Genomic DNA, 20,140 nt, shown 5'->3' on the forward strand with positions numbered 1-20,140 from the left:
AGTGACTATTTTTGCAGACCATAATCCGATTTCTTCTGTATTTGAGAACATTAGTGAAAAGTGCTCATCTAGGCATTCTGATGTAATGAGTTCATAAGCTTGTTCACAACAGACATTCACCATATAAAAGGTGCTTGAAATTTAGTAACTGACTGCTTTTCTTGTGTCTGCAATGTGGTGCAGAGTCTAGACTACAGAGAACATTCTGTAATACAGGCCATGCATCCAATTATGACAGCTGCCAAACAATCATCTACAGTACTACACTTCAACCAGATTTCTGTGTTATGTTAAAGCTCTTGTGCAATGTCTCTAGGAACAAACCACACCCATACATTTTGCAGAAGTCCCACAAGACCGACTGCTAACAACATCCTTGACTTATCTCATCCAAGGGCCAACACTGCATTCAGACGGCTTACATACTGCTTTGTGTGGCTTTGCGTGAAGGAAGATGTGCCTGCATGGGCATATTCCTGTGTCCTGTGCCAATATAGGTTATGTATGTGCTGACTCTTGTAACTCTCAAAGTACGCCAACTAGGCCCGCCCACATTCACATACACCTAGTTGGACTTCTCCCACCTTTGAATAGATACAGCTACTTATTCATGGTTGTGGACAGTTGCTCAAGGCCATAGACAGATGTACAAAATAGGTGGAGGCAACCCCAATTACTGACATCTCAGCTGAATCTACAGCAAAAACATCCATTTGTATATGGATTGCATGTTTTGGGTTCCCACTGCATGTACACTGATCAAGGCTGCCCACCCAGTCTGTATCTGTATTGTTCCAAGAACTAGCCAAATTGTGTAGTTTCCAGTGACATCACACAAGTAGTCACCACCCCAATAATAATGGTATCATAGAGAGGTGGCACTGGGCTCTGAAAGGCACAGCCAACTTGACACTATCCAGTCCCACCTTACGGCTTGTAGATATGACTGTTTTCTGCTGACAGCTTTGCTGCCACCACAAAGTTTGACCTTGACAAGAGCTGGTTGGAAGATCAAGCTTAACTATCAAGGCATTCCTTGTGCTCCACAATGTGTTTTTCGTTGTGTTTCCATTACCAAATGTTGTTGTATACTTTCAATGAAGAATAAAATGTTAATCCTATATGTTTAAAAGCCATGTAGTATTCTTTATGTGACTCACCTATCAGACAATGCCTTCTACGTTAATATGCCAAAGATGAACAGTGTAATGACAATTTATCCCATAAAAAGGAAAAAGAATCAGGTAAATGAACCACACTCATTAATAACTATATTACTGCAAGCCATTATAATCAGCATTGTACAGCTGTTGCTCTACGCATATCAAATATAAAGTGAAAGCATTCTTCTGCAGATATGCAGATCATTTGAAATATCTGGACATGCAAGTAATTTGTTATGAACTGCTACATGGCTTGGTGCTCAGTAAAATGCAAAACTATGATGTGTCATTCACCTTGCTAAAAAAATAATTCCTATGTAGACCAAGCATATCAGCCTGGGGGAACACAACCACTGTCCTCTAAACAAAATTCTTTCATGCCATTTCTTCATTCTCAGGTAACACAGATTGTATCATTGGATACGACTTCTTACAAAGTCATCAGTAGATGAGTTTTGATGAAGTCAAAACCAGTTACCATACCAAAAGTGGTATCCCGGGGTGAAAAAATCCAATACAAGAAAATAATTCTGTAATACTATTTACTTTGTGGAGCTGCTGCCATTTAAATTAGTAGTGAACATTGATCACAAAATGAAAAACATAAATGTCTTGTTCTTGGTCCCACAAGAAATATGACAGTTCAATTTACTATGGGACACAAGTGACCACAGTGCCTGAACAACTGTACAGAAGCAATGTTGGAGGCTTGCTACACCAATGTTTACAATTTATGACATATCTCTGTATATATAGGCAAAATTTTCCATTATACATGGTGTACATAAAGTCTAGGAACATTTTCAATTATTAATTGCACAAGAACCAAAAATCGTACAGATATCATACATGTGTCATTTTGAATAGAAACCCTGAAAGTTCTGTTTGTTTTTTTTTTTTTTTTTCATGTACGCTGCCACAGCTTAGTTTGGTAATTTGCTGACAGTCAGCACTAGTCGCAAACATGGTGAGTTCAGATGTGGAGCGAGCTTGCTGTGTGTTGGAGTTTGAAACGGCCTCCCAAATCACCAGATCTCACTATGTGTGACTTTTTTCTGTTGGGACACATTAAAGATCTGCTGTATCTTCTGCCTCTACCACACGATGTAGCAGAGCTCCAGAAGAGAATACGGAAGTTATTGCCACAGTCTACGATGCCATGCTGGGACGGGTATGGCAAGAATTAGATTACCATATTGACATCTGCTGGGTCACTCAAGATTCGCATATCGAATGTTTGCAAAAAAATCTTTCAGAGTTTCGCTTCAAAATGCAACATGTATGACATCTGTACTAAGTTTAGTTGTTGTGCAATAAATAATTGAAAGTGTTCCCGGACTTTACGTACACCTGTTACTTAGCCTTTATAACCTATAGATATATCTATACTTAATTACATTAGATAAGTAAAGAGAATGTTTGCTGACAAATTTATTAACTAAATGTCAGGCAGTATTTCTTACCACTAGGTGTTTCAGTATGCCAAAAAGAAGCCTCTGAAAGAAAGAAAACAAAAAAAATATATTAATCACAAATTTAATTTAGTACTTGCTGTAACATAAAGAACTGATACTAACTATTTTAAATTTATTTAACACACTGTAATGTAAAAAATGATTTAACATTAACTTTAAAATTTAATGGCAACATATTTTAGGACAACTGAAAATACATTTCCAGAAACTCATGCAAGCCATTGTTTAAACTACTACAACTGTCTGTACTGACATGCTCACATGATATAATGGGACCAAACATTGCACACACTGGTCCATTTGGAGAGCTGCAGCTGCTGTGGAACAATGTGATACCAAGTGGTCTCGAGACCTTCCAACACCGACATAAGTGATGAAACAAAATAAATTCTGCTATTGGCCACAAGTGGGCTATGAAATGAATTCAGCAGTGACAAGTGAATATTTGTGCCAGACTGGGACTCAAACATGGATTTTCTGTTTTATGTGGGCACTTGCCTTAACTGCTTGGCTAGCTGAGCATGCTTTCCATCCAGCTCAAATTCCCAACTATTTGCACACTACTTATGTAGTATACACATATTTGTTGCTCACAGCATTGCTGTAGATTCCCACAAAATTTCAATAGGGAGAAAGTGTATCCATACTGAAATGATCTTAGTGCCATCAAGTCGTATGTATTTATATATGTGTGGTATCTGTTCTTTTGGACATATATACACTGATATAAGGCAAGGCACTGAACTGATGTGTACGTGCCAATTGGTTGTATGGAATCAATACAGAAACATGTGTCAACATATGGATGTGACTGAATGCCACAAAAGAGCTACAGTGGAGCCCTGATTTTGTATTTTTCACGGAACTTCAAAATAATGGTGTAAAATGTGGAAAACAACATTTTAATCTATAAAAGTTACATATAGGATACCCTCTTGTATATTCACACTTGATGTATATGAACATAACAGGCATCAAAGGACTTGTCAGTGTCTTGTTTATTATCTAATAAAAACCACTGATGTAACTGGAAGTGATAACTGTTTGGGAAGTAGGAATGTTTGGCTTAATTACACATATCATAATCAATGTTTTTCAAAGCCTGCAGCTGTCACTCATTATTTAAATAATGAAACACTGCACTAGTTAGATATTTTTTCATGCTTAGCATGAGCCACTTCCAGATTTTTTTCTTGTTGTCAAGTGCAAATATGTACATAAGTATTTTGTATGGTGTTTGAATAAGTGTTACTCTGTGTCTCTTGCACTGTAGTTGTCTTTTTGAGGTTATCAGTAACTATGCATCCTCAAACAACACACATGCAAACTACTCTCACAGTGTTTGCTTGTGTAACATACAAAAAAAAACCACATATGTAAATACTGCACTTGACAACCTGAATAAATTCTTGAAACACGTTTTGCTCAGCAAGCAAAAGATACACATTTCAACTAAAAACATTTGAGCAACACAAAGTGAATGATGGTGTTTTATTTATTTATTTATTTATTTCCATGTGATCTGATGGTACACAGAGTGTTGCAGATGTCGGAAATGTCATTTAACATTGTTAACATGTATTAATGTAATCCTATAGTATTCTAATGTATTATATTGCTCAATGTTTTCAATTTAGCACAAACAGCAAAATTACTGATCTAAGTATTCATTTACAGAGTAAAAACAGTGACACAACAAATATGACTTCACGGCTTTGCTAAATTTTATGTTGTCTTCGATGGACTTAATTCTAGTGGGAAGATTGTTGAACAGTTGGAGGCCCATGTGGAAAACTCCCTTTTTACACAGTTGAGTGTTAGTGCGTATAACATGCAGGTTTGCGTTTTTCCTGGTGTTGTGTTCATGTATTTCATTATTTTTTACGACTCTGGGGTCAGTTAGCACTATATGTTTTCTGAAGAATTTTAGCGTCTCAAGAATGTAGAGGCAAGGCAGTGTAAGTATTTCTAACTTTCTGAAGATGGGTTTGCAGGAGTCTCTGGGTTTGCTCCCATTAATAATCCTCAATGCTCTCTTCTGGATTCTGAATGTGCTCAGAGCAGTTGGGGCATTTCCCCAGAATATTACACCATATTTTAGGTGGGCTTGTATATAAGCGTAGTATGCACAGGTTAATGTTCTCAGGCTAGTACACGTTTTCAGTACACTCAATGCATAACAGCCAGTGCATCAAGTGGCTAAATGCTGAAAGCATTAAATGTGGTTCGACAAAGGTGTCCTGATGATTACAACAGTCACAAAACTGTGTTTGCGCAATGGAGACAGTTTGGAAATGGTTGTGATTGGTCATGATATCTTTATTTGAACGAACCTAGTTACTCCCATCTGCCGCCCATGCCAAGTAGAGCTTGTCAGCGACAAAAGACACAGGACAAATTGTTCCAACTTTTACATGTTTACCGGTTCAAATTCGCTGAGTGCCCTGGTATCAAAAAACTTAACCATGTAATATTTGTAAACACTACTGGATGGCTAACATCATGACAGCATAATATCTTTCTTTATGAACATTTTTTCATAATGTGTTAATAGTGAGAAACTTATTAATATGTTGATTCATAATCAGATGCAAATTAGTATCTTGGGCATAGTAAATTTAACGGGAATGATAAAATATCTCATAAATGGTGAGAAAATGTTAATTCCAGGAATGTAAAAGTGGGGTGATACTGTATTATGCTTTGATATGCCCATGAGGCAGGTAGGTTAGAAAATTTAAAAAGGGAAATGGATAGGTTAAAGTTAGATATAGTGGGAATTAGTGAAGTTCGGTGGCAGGAGGAACAAGACTTCTGGTCAGGAGAATACAGGGTTATAAATACAAAGTCAAATAGGGGTAATGCAGGAGTAGGTTTAATAATGAATAGGAAAATAGGAATGCGGGTAAGCTACTACAAACAGCATAGTGAACGCATTATTGTGGCCAAGATAGATACGAAGCCCACACCTACTACAGCAGTACAAGTTTATATGCCAACTAGCTCTGCAGATGACGAAGAAATTGAAGAAATGTATGATGAAATAAAAGAAATTATTCAGATAGTGAAGGGAGACGAAAATTTAATAGTCATGGGTGACTGGAATTCGAGTGTAGGAAAAGGGAGAGAAGGAAACGTAGTAGGTGAATATGGATTGGGGCTAAGAAATGAAAGAGGAAGCCGCCTGGTAGAATTTTGCACAGAGCACAACTTAATCATAGCTAACACTTGGTTTAAGAATCACGATAGAAGGTTGTATACATGGAAGAATCCTGGAGATACTAAAAGGTATCAGATAGATTATATAATGGTAAGACAGAGATTTAGGAACCAGGTTTTAAATTGTAAGACATTTCCAGGGGCAGATGTGGACTCTGACCACAATCTATTAGTTATGACCTGTAGATTAAAACTGAAGAAACTGCAAAAAGGTGGGAATTTAAGGAGATGGGACCTCGATAAACTGAAAGAACCAGAGGTTGTACAGAGTTTCAGGGAGAGCATAAGGGAACAATTGACAGGAATGGGGGAAAGAAATACAGTAGAAGAAGAATGGGTAGCTTTGAGGGATGAAGTAGTGAAGGCAGCAGAGGATCAAGTAGGTAAAAAGACGAGGGCTTATAGAAATCCTTGGGTAACAGAAGAAATATTGAATTTAATTGATGAAAGGAGAAAATATAAAAATGCAGTAAATGAAGCAGGCAAAAAGGAATACAAACGTCTCAAAAATGAGATCGACAGGAAGTGCAAAATGGCTAAGCAGGGATGGCTAGAGGACAAATGTAAGGATGTAGAGGCTTATCTCACTAGAGGTAAGATAGATACTGCCTACAGGAAAATTAAAGAGACCTTTGGAGATAAGAGAACCACTTGCATGAACATCAAGAGCTCAGATGGAAACCCAGTTCTAAGCAAAGAAGGGAAAGCAGAAAGGTGGAAGGAGTATATAGAGGGTCTATACAAGGGTGATGTACTTGAGGACAATATTATGGAAATGGAAGAGGATGTAGATGAAGATGAAATGGGAGATACGATACTGCGTGAAGAGTTTGACAGAGCACTGAAAGACCTGAGTTGAAACAAGGCCCCCGGAGTAGACAACATTCCATTGGAACTACTGACGGCCTTGGGAGAGCCAGTCCTGACAAAACTCTACCATCTGGTGAGCAAGATGTATGAAACAGGCGAGGTACCCTCAGACTTCAGGAAGAATATAATAATTCCAATCCCAAAGAAAGCGGGTGTTGACAGATGTGAAAATTACCGAACAATCAGTTTAATAAGCCACAGCTGCAAAATACTAACAAGAATTCTTTACAGACGAATGGAAAAACTGGTAGAAGCCGACCTCGGGGAAGATCAGTTTGGATTCCGTAGAAATGTTGGAACACGTGAGGCAATATTGACCCTACGACTTATCTTAGAAGAAAGATTAAGGAAAGGCAAACCTACATTTCTAGCATTTGTAGACTTGGAGAAGGCTTTTGACAATGTTGACTGGAATACTCTCTTTCAAATTCTAAAGGTGGCAGGGGTAAAATACAGGGAGCGAAAGGCTATTTACAATTTGTACAGAAACCAGATGGCAGTTATAAGGGTCGAGGGACATGAAAGAGAAGCAGTGGTTAAGAAGGGAGTAAGACAGGGTTGTAGCCTCTCCCCGAAGTTATTCAATCTGTATATTGAGCAAGCAGTAAAGGAAACAAAAGAAAAATTCGGAGTAGGTCTTAAAATCCATGGAGAAGAAATAAAAACTTTGAGGTTCGCCAATGACATTGTAATTCTGTCAGAGACAGCAAAGGACTTGGAAGAGCAGTTGAACGGAATGGATGGTGTCTTGAAGGGAGGATTTAAGATGAACATCAACAAAAGCAAAACGAGGATAATGGAATGTAGTCGAATTAAGTCGGGTGATGTTGAGGGTATTAGATTAGGAAATGAGACACTTAAAGTAGTAAAGGAGTTTTGCTATTTGGGGAGCAAAATAACTGATGATGGTCAAAGTAGAGAGGATATAAAATGTAGACTGGCAATGGCAAGGAAAGCGTTTCTGAAGAAGAGAAATTTGTTAACATCTAGTATAGATTTAAGTGTCAGGAAGTCATTTCTGAAAGTATTTGTTTGGAGTGTAGCCATGTATGGAAGTGAAACATGGACGGTAAATAGTTTGGACAAGAAGAGAATAGAAGCTTTCGAAATGTGGTGCTACAGAAGAATGCTGAAGATTAGATGGGTAGATCACATAACTAATGAGGAAGTGTTGAATAGGATTGGGGAAAAGAGAAGTTTGTGGCACAACTTGACCAGAAGAAGGGATCGGTTGGTAGGACATGTTCTGAGGCATCAAGGGATCACCCATTTAGTATTGGAGGGCAGCGTGGAGGGTAAAAATCGTAGGGGGAGACGAAGAGATGAATACACTAAGCAGATTCAGAAGGATGTAGGTTGCAGTAGGTACTGGGAGATGAAGAAACTTGCACAGGATAGAGTAGCATGGAGAGCTGCATCAAACCAGTCTCAGGACTGAAGACCACAACAACAACAACATGCCCATGACCACACTATGATGAAGTTGCACAATTTCATGGTGCATCAAAACAGACTGTCCAACACATCTACAAGGAGTAATGTGCAGCCACATAATGAGATGTCAGAACAGTGGTGGTAGAAACTTAACCAACAGGTACTACAGGTAAGTGTCACGCCACCTCAATGACGATCACTCTAAAACCAGACAGGAATTGCTGCTGCCAGTGAAATCCTATCTATATCAAACACTTTCAGTGCAAGCATTTTGAAGGCAACTGTTGATAATGGACACTCAGAATCGATTACACTGCAAAAGGCCTCTCCTCATAGCAGCACATAACACTGAACATCTTTGGTGGATCGAAGAACACAGAAATGTGATAGCTGACTGGATGAGTGTAGTGTGATCAAATGAGTCACAATTTACCTCATTTCAAATATTAAAACATACAGATTGCACTGGTGGCCCAAAGAGGTATTTAACCTGCAGTTTGTCCAAGACAGAGGTGGCTCTGTGATGTTTTGAAGTATTTTTCATAATACGACTTTGGGGCCCATTCAGTCAGGTTACTGTGAACTGGAAACCTTGGCTGTTTATTGCAACACTCACAGTGTTCAAGTATTGCTTTATGTTCTACATCTCTATGATGTGTGAGCTGTGGACACTGAATCACTGATTCTTAATACCATAAAAATGTCCATGTCTCTTTGGAACAGTGAATGAAATGTAGCCATCAGCCTCACTGCACTCTGGTAGCCCTATGCAATCTAATCATCAATAAGTGACTTCAAGTGGATACAGCACACCAGAAGAAATCTGTAGAGTCTTTTCCTCACCAAACTGAGGAACTGAGGCCATCAACGAGGCTAGACCTGGAGCTACATGGTATACGCTTGCTGCCTGCTGGGAGTAAGGAATTTTTTGACAAGTGTCCTTTTTCCTTTGGGAGCGAATTGCTTTATGAATAACAGGGACTAGCTTGTCCATATAAATCCAGGTACTCAAAAACAGTGTTTCAATCAAAAGCTAAAACTGGACAGAGAATAGTTACACAGAAAAGTGAAACAAAATAGACCATTTCAAGCAAAAGCAAAGCTATACATTAAATCATTGATACAAAATATTACATGTTTTATAGCAACTCAAACAGTACACCTTCAAAGTGAGTTCCCTCATGGTACTGATGAATTTGAAATGACATTCCAGTACCTCCTCAATTGAAGAAAACTTAGTGTTGTTAGTAAAATAATTAAGATAATATTTATAAAACTAATTGATGTTCAGACAATGGACAATCCAGCTTGGACTGTAACAATATTATGAAAAGGAAAGTTGCAAGTTGCAGAAAGGCACAACAGAAGACGTCACAAATAAGTTTTCGGCCTTTGCCAAAAATAAACAACACACACACACACACACACACACACACACACTCAAGAAAATGCAATTCACATACATGACTGGAGTCTCTGGCAGATGAAGCCACAGTGCAAGCAGCAACAGTAGTGCATGATGGGAGTGGCAACTGGGCGGGGGTAAGGAGGAGGTTGGGATGGGAAGAGGGAGAGACAGTAGAGTACCGTAGGAGTTTGGGACAATGAAGTACTGTTGAGGAGCATGCAGGGCTGACGTTGAGAGAGGGTAGGGCAGCTAGGTGCAGATGGAGAGCAGGGAAGTGGTGTTGGTGGTGGAGGGGGGTGGGGGGTTAGCAGAAAAAAAGAGATAAGTAAAAAGACTTGGTTCTTTGGTGGACTGAGGGCTGTGTAGTGCTGGAATGGGAACAGGAAAGGGGCTAGATGGGTGAGGACAATGACTAATGAAGGTGGAGGCCTGGAGGGTTATGGAATGTAGGATATATTGCAGGGAGAATTTCCACCTAAGCAACTCAGAAAATCTGGCGTTGGTAGGAAGGATCCATTGGCACAAGCTGTGAAGCAGTCATTGAAATGAAGGATGTCATGTTTGGTTGCATGCTCAGCAACAGGGTGGTCCACTTGTTTCTTGGCCGTAGTTTGTTGGTGGCCATTCATGTGGACAGACAGCCTATTGGTTGTCATGCCCACATAGAATGCAGCACAGTGGTTGCAGCTTAGCTTGTAGCTTTCCCAATGGGAAACCAGTGAATCTCCTCACCCTTAAAAGGGACATCTCACATATGCCTTACTCACCAGATTTAGTACCATGCAACTTCTAACTCTTCCAAAAAATTAAAACCATGCTTAAAGGAAAACGTTTTGACATCATTTCTGACATTGAGAGGACCCTGACAGAAGCCTTCCAGAAACAATTGCAGTCATGGAGTCAACAATGGGATAAGTGCACTACTAGGCGAGGACACTAGCTTGAAGATTAAATCAGATTTCATGTAAGTTTATGACTTTGTTTATAATCAAATTATTCACCATATTTTTATTGCACCTCACACAAGTAATACCATTTACAATGTTGAGTAACATTACAAGTCATTGAGTTTATATCCTTGTCTCAATAAATAGGAAATAGCAAAATTGAATTAATTAAAAAATATTAATACTTTCTGATATCTTATTTGTACCAAAATGCAAATGCTGCAGAAAAAACTTGTGGCCATCACTTACTTCCATTTAAACACCATATTCATGTGAATCTTCAGGTTTTGGCAGCACAAAGACTGTTCCATTAAGTTTTGGGTGTGCAGCTGCAGTTGTGTGTACCTCCGGTGTTATGTACATCTTTCTTGGACAGTACGAGTTGTTTTGGCTGTATAATGTTCCGCCATCTTTAGAGTGAGCCGCAAGACTGCCACTCCAGTGCTCGCTTCATCCCTTTATACTCGTGTACTGCGCAACTGCGCATGCGGCCACAGATGCAAATGCACCAGAGACGTTGGTCGACGGCAGAGACATGCACAATGCACGAGTTACATCTATGACTCTGCAGTCAATCTGTGTTGGCATGTCGATGTATCATTCTGAGCTGCACTGTGAAGACGTCTTTGTGAGTTTATTACACCAAGTGCCGGATTCCATGATTTATCTCTATTAATTAAATTCGTCATCAAGCGAATCTCAGTTGCCTCTTTCACTATTGAGTCCCAAAAAGATGATGTAGTTGCCAAAATTTTGATGTCGTCATACAACATACTGTGACCAGTGTCAATACAGTGCTCTGCCACTGCTGACTTGTTAGGTTGTAAAAGTTGTGTGTACCTCCGGTGTTATGTACATCTTTCTTGGACAGTACGAGTTGTTTGCCAAATGAAGAAAGGCCACATTCACATGGAATTTTGTAAACTACAGATTTTCGGAGCAGCAAATCATCTCTGACAGAGTCCATGAGTGCAGCTGTCTTGGGTGGAGGATGAAAAATCACTTTTACTTTGTGTCTGCTGAGAATATGTCCTACTTTTTGATGAGAGGGTACCCACATATGGCAGGAAGGCCATCAATTTAAAGGTTTCTTCATCTTTATCTACTTTCTTTGTGGCCTCTTTTGGTTTCATTTTCAGTGCCTTCTGTATTTGCTGTGGGGAGTACCCATTGTCTTCAAACACTCTTTGTAAGTGGGAAAGTTCATCTTGCAGACTGCTTTCATCAGAAATAATATGCATTCTATGGGTCAAAGTTCGGAGAACACTCATCGTCTGGGCAGGATGGTGGCAGCTATTTGCACGTAAATATAAATCTTTGTGCGTCGGCTTCTGATACACTTCATGTCCCAAAGTGCCATCCTCTCTGCACAGAACCAGAACATCCAAGAATGGAAGGCATCCCTCCTTTTCAATTTCCATTGTGAACTTTATTTGATCGTGGAGGGAGTTCAGATGTCTTAAGAAGTCTTGCAAGTTATCTTCACCATGGGGCCAAACTACAAAGGTATCATCAACATACTGTGGGTTTCAAGTCAGCAGATTCAAGCGCCTTCTCCTCAAAGTCTTCCATAAATAAATTGGCCACCAGAGGGGATAAGGGACTACCCATGACGACTCCATCCATCTGTTCTCTGCCGCCGGCCAACATCTCTGGCACATTTGCATCTGTGGCCACATGCGCAGTTGTGCAGTACAGGAGTATAAAGGGATGAAGTGAGCTCTGGAGTGGCAGTCTTGCGGCTCACTCTGAAGATGGCTGAACATTACACACACAAAATATTAGAAAAAGAAGGAGAATTCTTGTGGCTGCACACCTGAAACTTAATGGAACCATATTCATGGTACACAAAAAAAGTATATTACTTGTGAATGTGAAAGTGTTATGTTGAATTTTGATTGATGTCTATAGTTTATGAATTACTGAATCATCTGGAAGCTAACTCAGTCTCTTGAATTACACAATTATTAGACATTATTGTACACAGTGAGTACAATTAATTTTTATGGTATTTTTTTGGTGTCAAGAATCAAGAATCAAGCATCTTTATTCACCATAAGTCATTTCACAATGATATGAGTTTTATCAATTTGATACAAGATAAAGTATATACAATGCACAGTAGTACAAAGTGTAGCATTAAATATTTGTTCTACAGAGTTTATGCAGTACAGAATAATACAATAAAAAGCAACAGTTTTTACAAGTTAATATAATAATCTGGTAAATCAAAATATTCTTTAATATTTTAAAAAGGGTGATCTGTTAACCAGTTGTACCACATATGTTTAAAACTAATTATATCCATGGTCTGATCAAATACTGGTAACTTATTGAAAATTCTGACTGGGTTTACTTAGTGAGAATTTCCAGTCATTGCTATCCTGTGCCTAGGTATATGTGACTTTGACTTTGCACTAATATTGTGGTCATGGACATCCCCCCTGACAAGTTCTCTCATATTATTTTTAATGTGAAGTCACAACATTAAGTGGAAAGTAAGAGTGGACGACAGTGTTCCAAATGACCTGTCTTATAAATTAAACTCAAAACTTTCTTTGGTATTTTTAAAATGTTATCGACATGGGGAGAATGTCCCCATATAATAAGGCCATATGATACATGCGATTGGTAAATTACATTTGGAGTCAATGTGAATACCTAGAAGTTTTACTGATTTAGTTTCTATATCCTTTGTCTTGCCTAGTATGAGCTGTTGTGTTTTATCAGGATTACGCAAGAGTTTATTACCTTGAGTTCAGAGATGTTCTGATGAGTGGTAAACAGTGTAGTATTATCTGCATACCATATAACAGGATGTGGTATGTTGTAAGGCAGGTCATTGACTGCAACAATGATAAAGAAGGGTCCAAGGATAGATCCTTGGGGAACACCTGTGTCTGTCTATCTCAAGCAAGGAAGAATGCATATTCCTGACTGAAATGAAATGAAAAGAAGTGATGATGGCTAAAGTGTTCTCTTGCAACTCATAGTATTCCAATTTATTTAGTAGGATGTCAACAGTAATGCTTTCAAATGTCTTGTTTAAGTCACATAATACAAGTGATACGTAAAGGATGAGCCAGTCAGTAGGGTATTTTACTTTATTATATGAGCTTTCAAATGGTAACTTCATTTTTACATTATGGCCAAGCCACGGCCGGCAGTGTTACTGCCTTTAAATTCTTTCATTCCACGGTCTAGTAACAGGAAGTCACCACCGAGGAAGGGCACCTTGATCACTCGCCTCCCTCATGTGCTTACGAGGTAACAAGTTCCAGGTGTCACTTAGCGGGCAATGCTCTGGAAAGTTCCATTGCCGCCCCCACAGATTTATCAGTCCCAAGAAATCAGGGCAGAGGAAGCAGCGTGGTGCGTCGAATAGATCCGGCTGCCCGTCGCCACGCCTGTTCTCTTGTATTCTTGCTCACCCATGAGTCAGATGCGCGCTCTGGAGTAGTGAAAACATCTCCTGCTTCTCCTGGTGCTATGGCGCCGGGGACTTAGTTTTCGCAGCCGGCATGCCGCACAGACTGGCCCGATTGGCAGACACCAACTTTTGTTAGCTTTGCGAACTATATTTCCCCAAATTCTATGCTCTGGCTCATCCTCACCTCCCTAGACCCTGCAATGTGACCCATTTTTAACATGCTTTCGCCAATAAATGGCCTTTGTCTAAATATTATCCTATTCATTCCATACTGCCCACCGCCTGTACATACGCCAACCCTGTACAACTGGTGTCACAAGTGCAGATTCGTTCCTGTAGCACCAGTTATTCATACAAAATCAGGAGCTACTTGAACAAAACCGTGCTGGAAGCTAGTGTGTGAACTTCCATACCTGTGGCTAGTTCCACCCCTGTAACAAATGCTGAAATAGTGGCAACTAACACCAATTCTGTCTATAATGCAAATGCGACAATTTCTGCTAACATGGCAACTGTAATGAATTTTCCTGAAACTGATTTCATTACCAGCTCTTTTGGGAAGTCCCATGAAAATGTGGCTATGTTCCTACAAAATATTCGTGGTGTGGGTCGCACATGTGCCTGGCCAGTTGATCTACTGGTCAATGTAGCCAGACTGTAGGCTATACCAATAATGTTTATCCCAGAGAGTCACTGTTTTCTAACCAAATGCACGGCCACTGCTGCTCGATCCAACATGACATGTAATTATCTGGAAAAGTCCTGAGTGGAGTAAGAGAATTAATGGATGGGAAGCTGCCGTCATTGCTATACATCTATTTAAGTTGTGCATGTTAGTTATTAGTAGACATAAGAATTGGCAACCATTGGTAATAGAATTTATGATGTCACATGTTAATGGAACTGCTTGAGTTTTGTAATCATTTTGTCTTGTGCCATTTAACGTCTCCAGTAAAGTTATTGTAGCAGTCGAGAATTAAAAACATAAATGTTCTTTAATCATGGAATTAAGGGAAAAGTTGTCCTTGCCAATACAACATGCTGAATTAAGAATCAGTTAATTTCGCATATGTCAAAGGGATTCACACTTCAACTGTTGATTTAGCGAATAGTGCACAAATCTAGCTGTTAAAGCTTTACCATTAAAACACGATAGGAACATGCCTTCGTTACTGCCAGTAGATCAGTGACTACATGCTGCCATCTACCTTTCATTTGAAATACACCCCATTACATGTACGGTTTTGCTAAATATTCACACACCGATAATAACAAGAATACATACGTCCAAGTTAAACAACAAATATGTTAGTCTAAATTAAAAAGAGTCCTCCTTAAGTGCTATTTTATTGTTTTCACAATGCAATGTTGAACAGACAACAAGGTAAGTTTTTATGATACCACATATTTCTGTATATTAAATGCCATGGAAGGAGTCACGTAAATAACACCACTGTTGTCTACAGCTGCTCACATGCGGTGAGGTCCCGGCCCTTCCTGTCAGCTGGCGATGCAGCCCCCTTCCCTTCCCTCCCTCCTGCCTGCCGAGTGAGCGGCCATTACAGTTCCCCTTCCCCCGGCCCCCATCTCAGCCATTGGCATGGGCAGCAGCTGCACCTTTTCCCTCTTCCCTCCTCACCGCCCTCCCTTCACCCTATAGGCCATGTGCCTCAGCCACACCACACCTTTGTACATTCGTACATTGCAGTTTAGACAGCAAACCTAAAGGGATAGTTATAGAAATAAATTCACCAGCGGAATATTGCCCTACAGATTGTACTAGTCTTGTTTAAAGATGGGAATCGGTTGGTGTTGTCTATTTGAGTTTTCAGTAAGGAACAAAATCGTGAGAGAGAAGAAGTTTTTCCTTGTATGCATTGTCTAAACCATCAGGATTAGAAAACGCTGGAATTTCAGATCAATCTCCGGCTATGTTGTATTACCACCACGGTTAATAAACAGATCTGTATGTCATCAAGAAAGCTGGCCCTTGCACGATATCTGTCCTGTAAACGACCACTGTGTGGGAAACGCGTTAGCCAAGGAGTTGGGTTTGGAATGCCATCGCAAAATACAGTTTATATAGAAGCATAAAACCTACCAGTTACCTAAATCTTAGAAGGACAGGGTATCTGAATGAATAAATAAGTCACGATGATTTCATGAATTTTAACAATTTAGTTATCTGAGTTCCTTGAAAACATCCTCCATGCATAACTGTCAAGAACAACATAAGCTAACTCTGGAAGGAAATTTTGTGACCATACCGAGGAACTAAACTCCACACATAGCAAGAGGATGGACTCAGCGTGAACACCAGTACTACTGCCAAGCACGTTGATATCGGATACAGCCATACTGTCAACTGTGCTGTCAACTTACAACTTACAATCTCATGAGCGTGACGCGTGCTGCACCTTAGCACCTCAAGCTGCACTGAATCTCAACACAGAAATTCTTAACCTATATATAATGAACCCTTTGAATAACTTTGCGCACATTTTCAATACTAAGGAATTTACTTTCCTTCCTACACACTTTACACATGACAATTGGACTCTAATTTTATTAAAAACAAAAGTGCCGACAGGTAAGTCATATCAATGTCTTCGATATGCAACTAGCCTCATCGAGCCACCGATAATGATTATATGGAAGTAGGTAGGTGAGAGAATTAACAAAATGAACAACCATCATACCCTTGAACAATTGATTGGGAGACATAATCACCAATTTCTGCAAATACAAATCAACACAGGAAACAACATATCACATGTTTAATAATTATTGGTCTGTTCATTGAAGGTGACATACAACCATTTTCCATCAGATTATTGTTAAGGGAAGTATTAACGTGACATTACACTACTCCACAGCATTAGACACAACATTGCCGTGACTTAACGACAGTTTTCTCGTAGTATCACAGACTATCAGTTGGTATGGAAATATAAACAAGAGCATAAGGGAATAAAAGAGAATAATTACACTTATTTTGTTATGAAACATAACTGGAGGATAAGGAAGTTTTGTATAAAGGAAATAATATTTTGAACTTTTGATTCTGTTGCATTTTTGCCACCACTTGTATCACTATGATGAGGTGCCAATTACTTATGTCGATGCATTAGTTTTACTATTGTCCTATTTGTCCATGTCTCATTTATGCTATTATCAACTGTTTAGAGAGTTTTAGGTCAAGTCTGCCAGCACCAGTAATTTAGTATTTGTATCAACCAAGTGTTTTCAGGTGTCACTGTGTTACTAGAATGATGACGATAATTATTTTCGTAGGATTTAAAGTATGCCAGAATAAGTTTCCGAGTATTGCCAATTATATAAGTGTTTAGTAAGACTGATGTCTTAGGTAATAAATTATTTTGGAATGGTAATGTAGGATGTAACCATGTTGTATTTTCATTTGTATTTGAATGTTTATCTCAAGGTACATGCCACATACCTACCCTCATGATAGATAACATAAACAGAGTGAATCACACCCACAGAACTAGCAAGCTTTGGCCATATACCTAGTCTGTTGTATGAACAAGAGAACCACACCCGCAGGGGAACATACCTTACGTGACGCAACTGGCAATCAGGCGGAAACCCTAACCGTCTGTGCCATTTCTTCACTTTTCAATTTCGTGGCATAGTCCATCCTACCCACTTTCATCTTTCCTCTCTCAATAGAACAACACATGAAGAGTCATACACCAACCGCGAGGGCACGTACCTGACGTGACGCGGCTGGTGCCCGTGCGGACCCTTAGCAGTCTAAGGTCGTTCCTTCACATTTCGGTTTCTTGGCCTAGACTATCCTGACCACTTTCATCTGTCAACTTTCAACAGAAAAGCACCTTTTGGAGTTTATTATCTGGGCATATTCCAAAACAAAACTATTCAGTTTATGTGGACTAATACAGTTCGACCTTAATCTTTCAGGTTGAAGAAGAGTTCAGGAGAACAATGTTCTGTGCTCTCTGACGACAGCTGAACAGGCACCATCAGATGTGAACCGCATCTAGCCCGCAGCTAAATGGCCAGTAAGCAGAAATCTCCATTCAAAACCTTGAGCCTTCTCTGACACTGTTTTCCAAAGGAATACCGACTACTGAACTAGTAGCACTTAACTGTACGACATGTCTCAGAACACTGCAATATAACCGAGGATAGACGGAGTTTTTAGCAACTAGCTGGGCCCGAGGAGGCCAGCACTACGGAGTTACAGAGACGGCGAGTGTAGTCTTAAAATGTTGAGAGGATAAAGATGGCAAATTTGGTCACACAGTAAAGTTTGTTTTTTATGTGAGAAATGTCGAGTTTCAAGAAGAAGTGTGAAGGAGCTATCTTGGAGTTGCAGCATTGTCATACACCCAGTTAAGTAGGTGATACCGTTGTGTCAACGATGCGCCATGCACTATACCTTCATAAAGGAAAAGTCCTTCAGAAATTACACTCAATTAGTCTTTTCTAATCCAATTCCTTGCACTTTCTGTTTCCACTGTGGAAATCTCTAGATTCTCGTTTGTTTTTCTTCTCCCGTTAGCAACAGCGTTGACATCCGACGACACAATCTACGCCTCACTTGCACAAAACTGGTGTCAGTTTTCTTTGTCAATCTCACTTTTTGGTGTTTAGCAAATATATTTTTGCGTGAGAAACTTCTTCTCACAATGTGAACGTTATTACACTTGAATGGTCAGCCCAAATCAGCTTTTAACTTTGTTTACTTATTGATATAGCATATGCAGCAATTTAATATATCTGTGTACCTCATTTTTATATTTTCATGAACCAATTTACTATAGCATAATGTAATTTTAAATAGAACCGACTGTAACAACACATCTAGCACGATGTCACGTGTAATCCCACTTCTGTTTTGTTGGTCATCATTGAATAAACCGTATCCATCACGCACATCTACTACCCTTTATTCAGTAATAGTGACAGTGACATTAATATTCATCTCTTCTCACTTTGAAGCACATAAATACGCTCATCAGGCGCAGGAGCCCAATAATATGTGGAGAGAGTGTAAAATACAGACAGCGCAGTGAACAGCGTCGGTAAGCTTCATCTCTCTCACACTCTTAAACCAAACGCTTGCTTCCTGCGCAGCGCACCTGCATGCTGCATGCCGCATTTGACAGTTGCAGTAACCTCGGCTTCACCTCTCAGCTGCTGCGTGCAGCTCTGACACCACGCTGGCCTGCGAAGTTATCTGCCGCGTGCCATTCTGACTTAGCGTAAGATTCGGCCTTGCAGCCAGGTGCTGCTCTGGCGCAGCTCCCACGCGCTGCCCTGACTTAGTGTAGCCTTGAAGTCGTCTGTAGCGTGCCACTCTGTCGTAGCTGCCGCACTCCCACCTGCCTCATTAGTACTACCACCACATTACATACTAGCCTTACCTAGTTACAACAGTTCTCATTGTGATATTATCCCGCTGCTAACAACCTTTAATGCCACTATGGCTTACTCACTCAATATTCACACTCATTTACTTATGTTTTTTATACCTGGAAGCTCATTTGTGATTCCCTTGTCAATTGATGTGCCTGCTTTATCTAATAAGTCAAATGATCATCTCCTGTCATCAATTGATGACCTGTTAAAACATGAGCAAGTGCAAATTTCTTATGATCGCCTGTTATCACACTCAAATGAATGGCAAACAGCCATTGAACTACATACCACCATTATACCCAGCGCCATGGTAACCCCAGTCACTGCTACTAGCAGAGAAACCTATCAGGCATGTGCTGTCCCTTAGTTTTAAGAATGCAATCGTGATATCAAACCGTGTGGAAAAACTGGTGTAGCATAGTGAATTGATTCCTTAGTGATAACTCCCTTTGTAAATGTGTTTGAAATGTGTGAATCTCCCCTCATACCTCCATGGGCTCAGTTCCAGCGCACGGGCTTCGCCACGGCCACCCCCCCTTTCCCGCCAGTAGCTTGCATGCTGCCCTCTGAGGATAATACACCACCAACTCATCAGTGATGATATGTTCACATTTCCGACTTATTTAAGCAAAAAAGAAACTTTTACTACATCCTAACAACAAGAACACTTGGCATGTTTGCCTCATTCACAATGTCATGTTTTGTTCAAATATGTTTCATTCATGTGTTTCATTAATATAATTTTGTTTTAATATTTTATGATGTTTTGAAGTTTTATGATGGTT

The 20,140-nt window shown here is 39.7% G+C and overlaps 1 protein-coding gene across 2 annotated transcripts in view; it reads right to left on the reverse strand.

The window, feature by feature from the left end:
• LOC126091863 (tenascin-X-like) overlaps nucleotides 1–20,140 on the reverse strand; it is a 771,043-nt gene that overhangs the window by 392,060 nt on the left and 358,843 nt on the right. For both annotated transcript variants that reach the window (XM_049907142.1, XM_049907141.1), the window contains one exon: nucleotides 2,627–2,659. In XM_049907142.1, coding sequence (XP_049763099.1) covers nucleotides 2,627–2,659 — 33 coding nt within the window. The remainder of the gene's footprint in view (nucleotides 1–2,626; nucleotides 2,660–20,140) is intronic.

This window comes from Schistocerca cancellata, chromosome 7 (genome assembly GCF_023864275.1).
Source record: "Schistocerca cancellata isolate TAMUIC-IGC-003103 chromosome 7, iqSchCanc2.1, whole genome shotgun sequence".
Taxonomy (NCBI): Eukaryota; Metazoa; Arthropoda; class Insecta; order Orthoptera; family Acrididae; genus Schistocerca; species Schistocerca cancellata.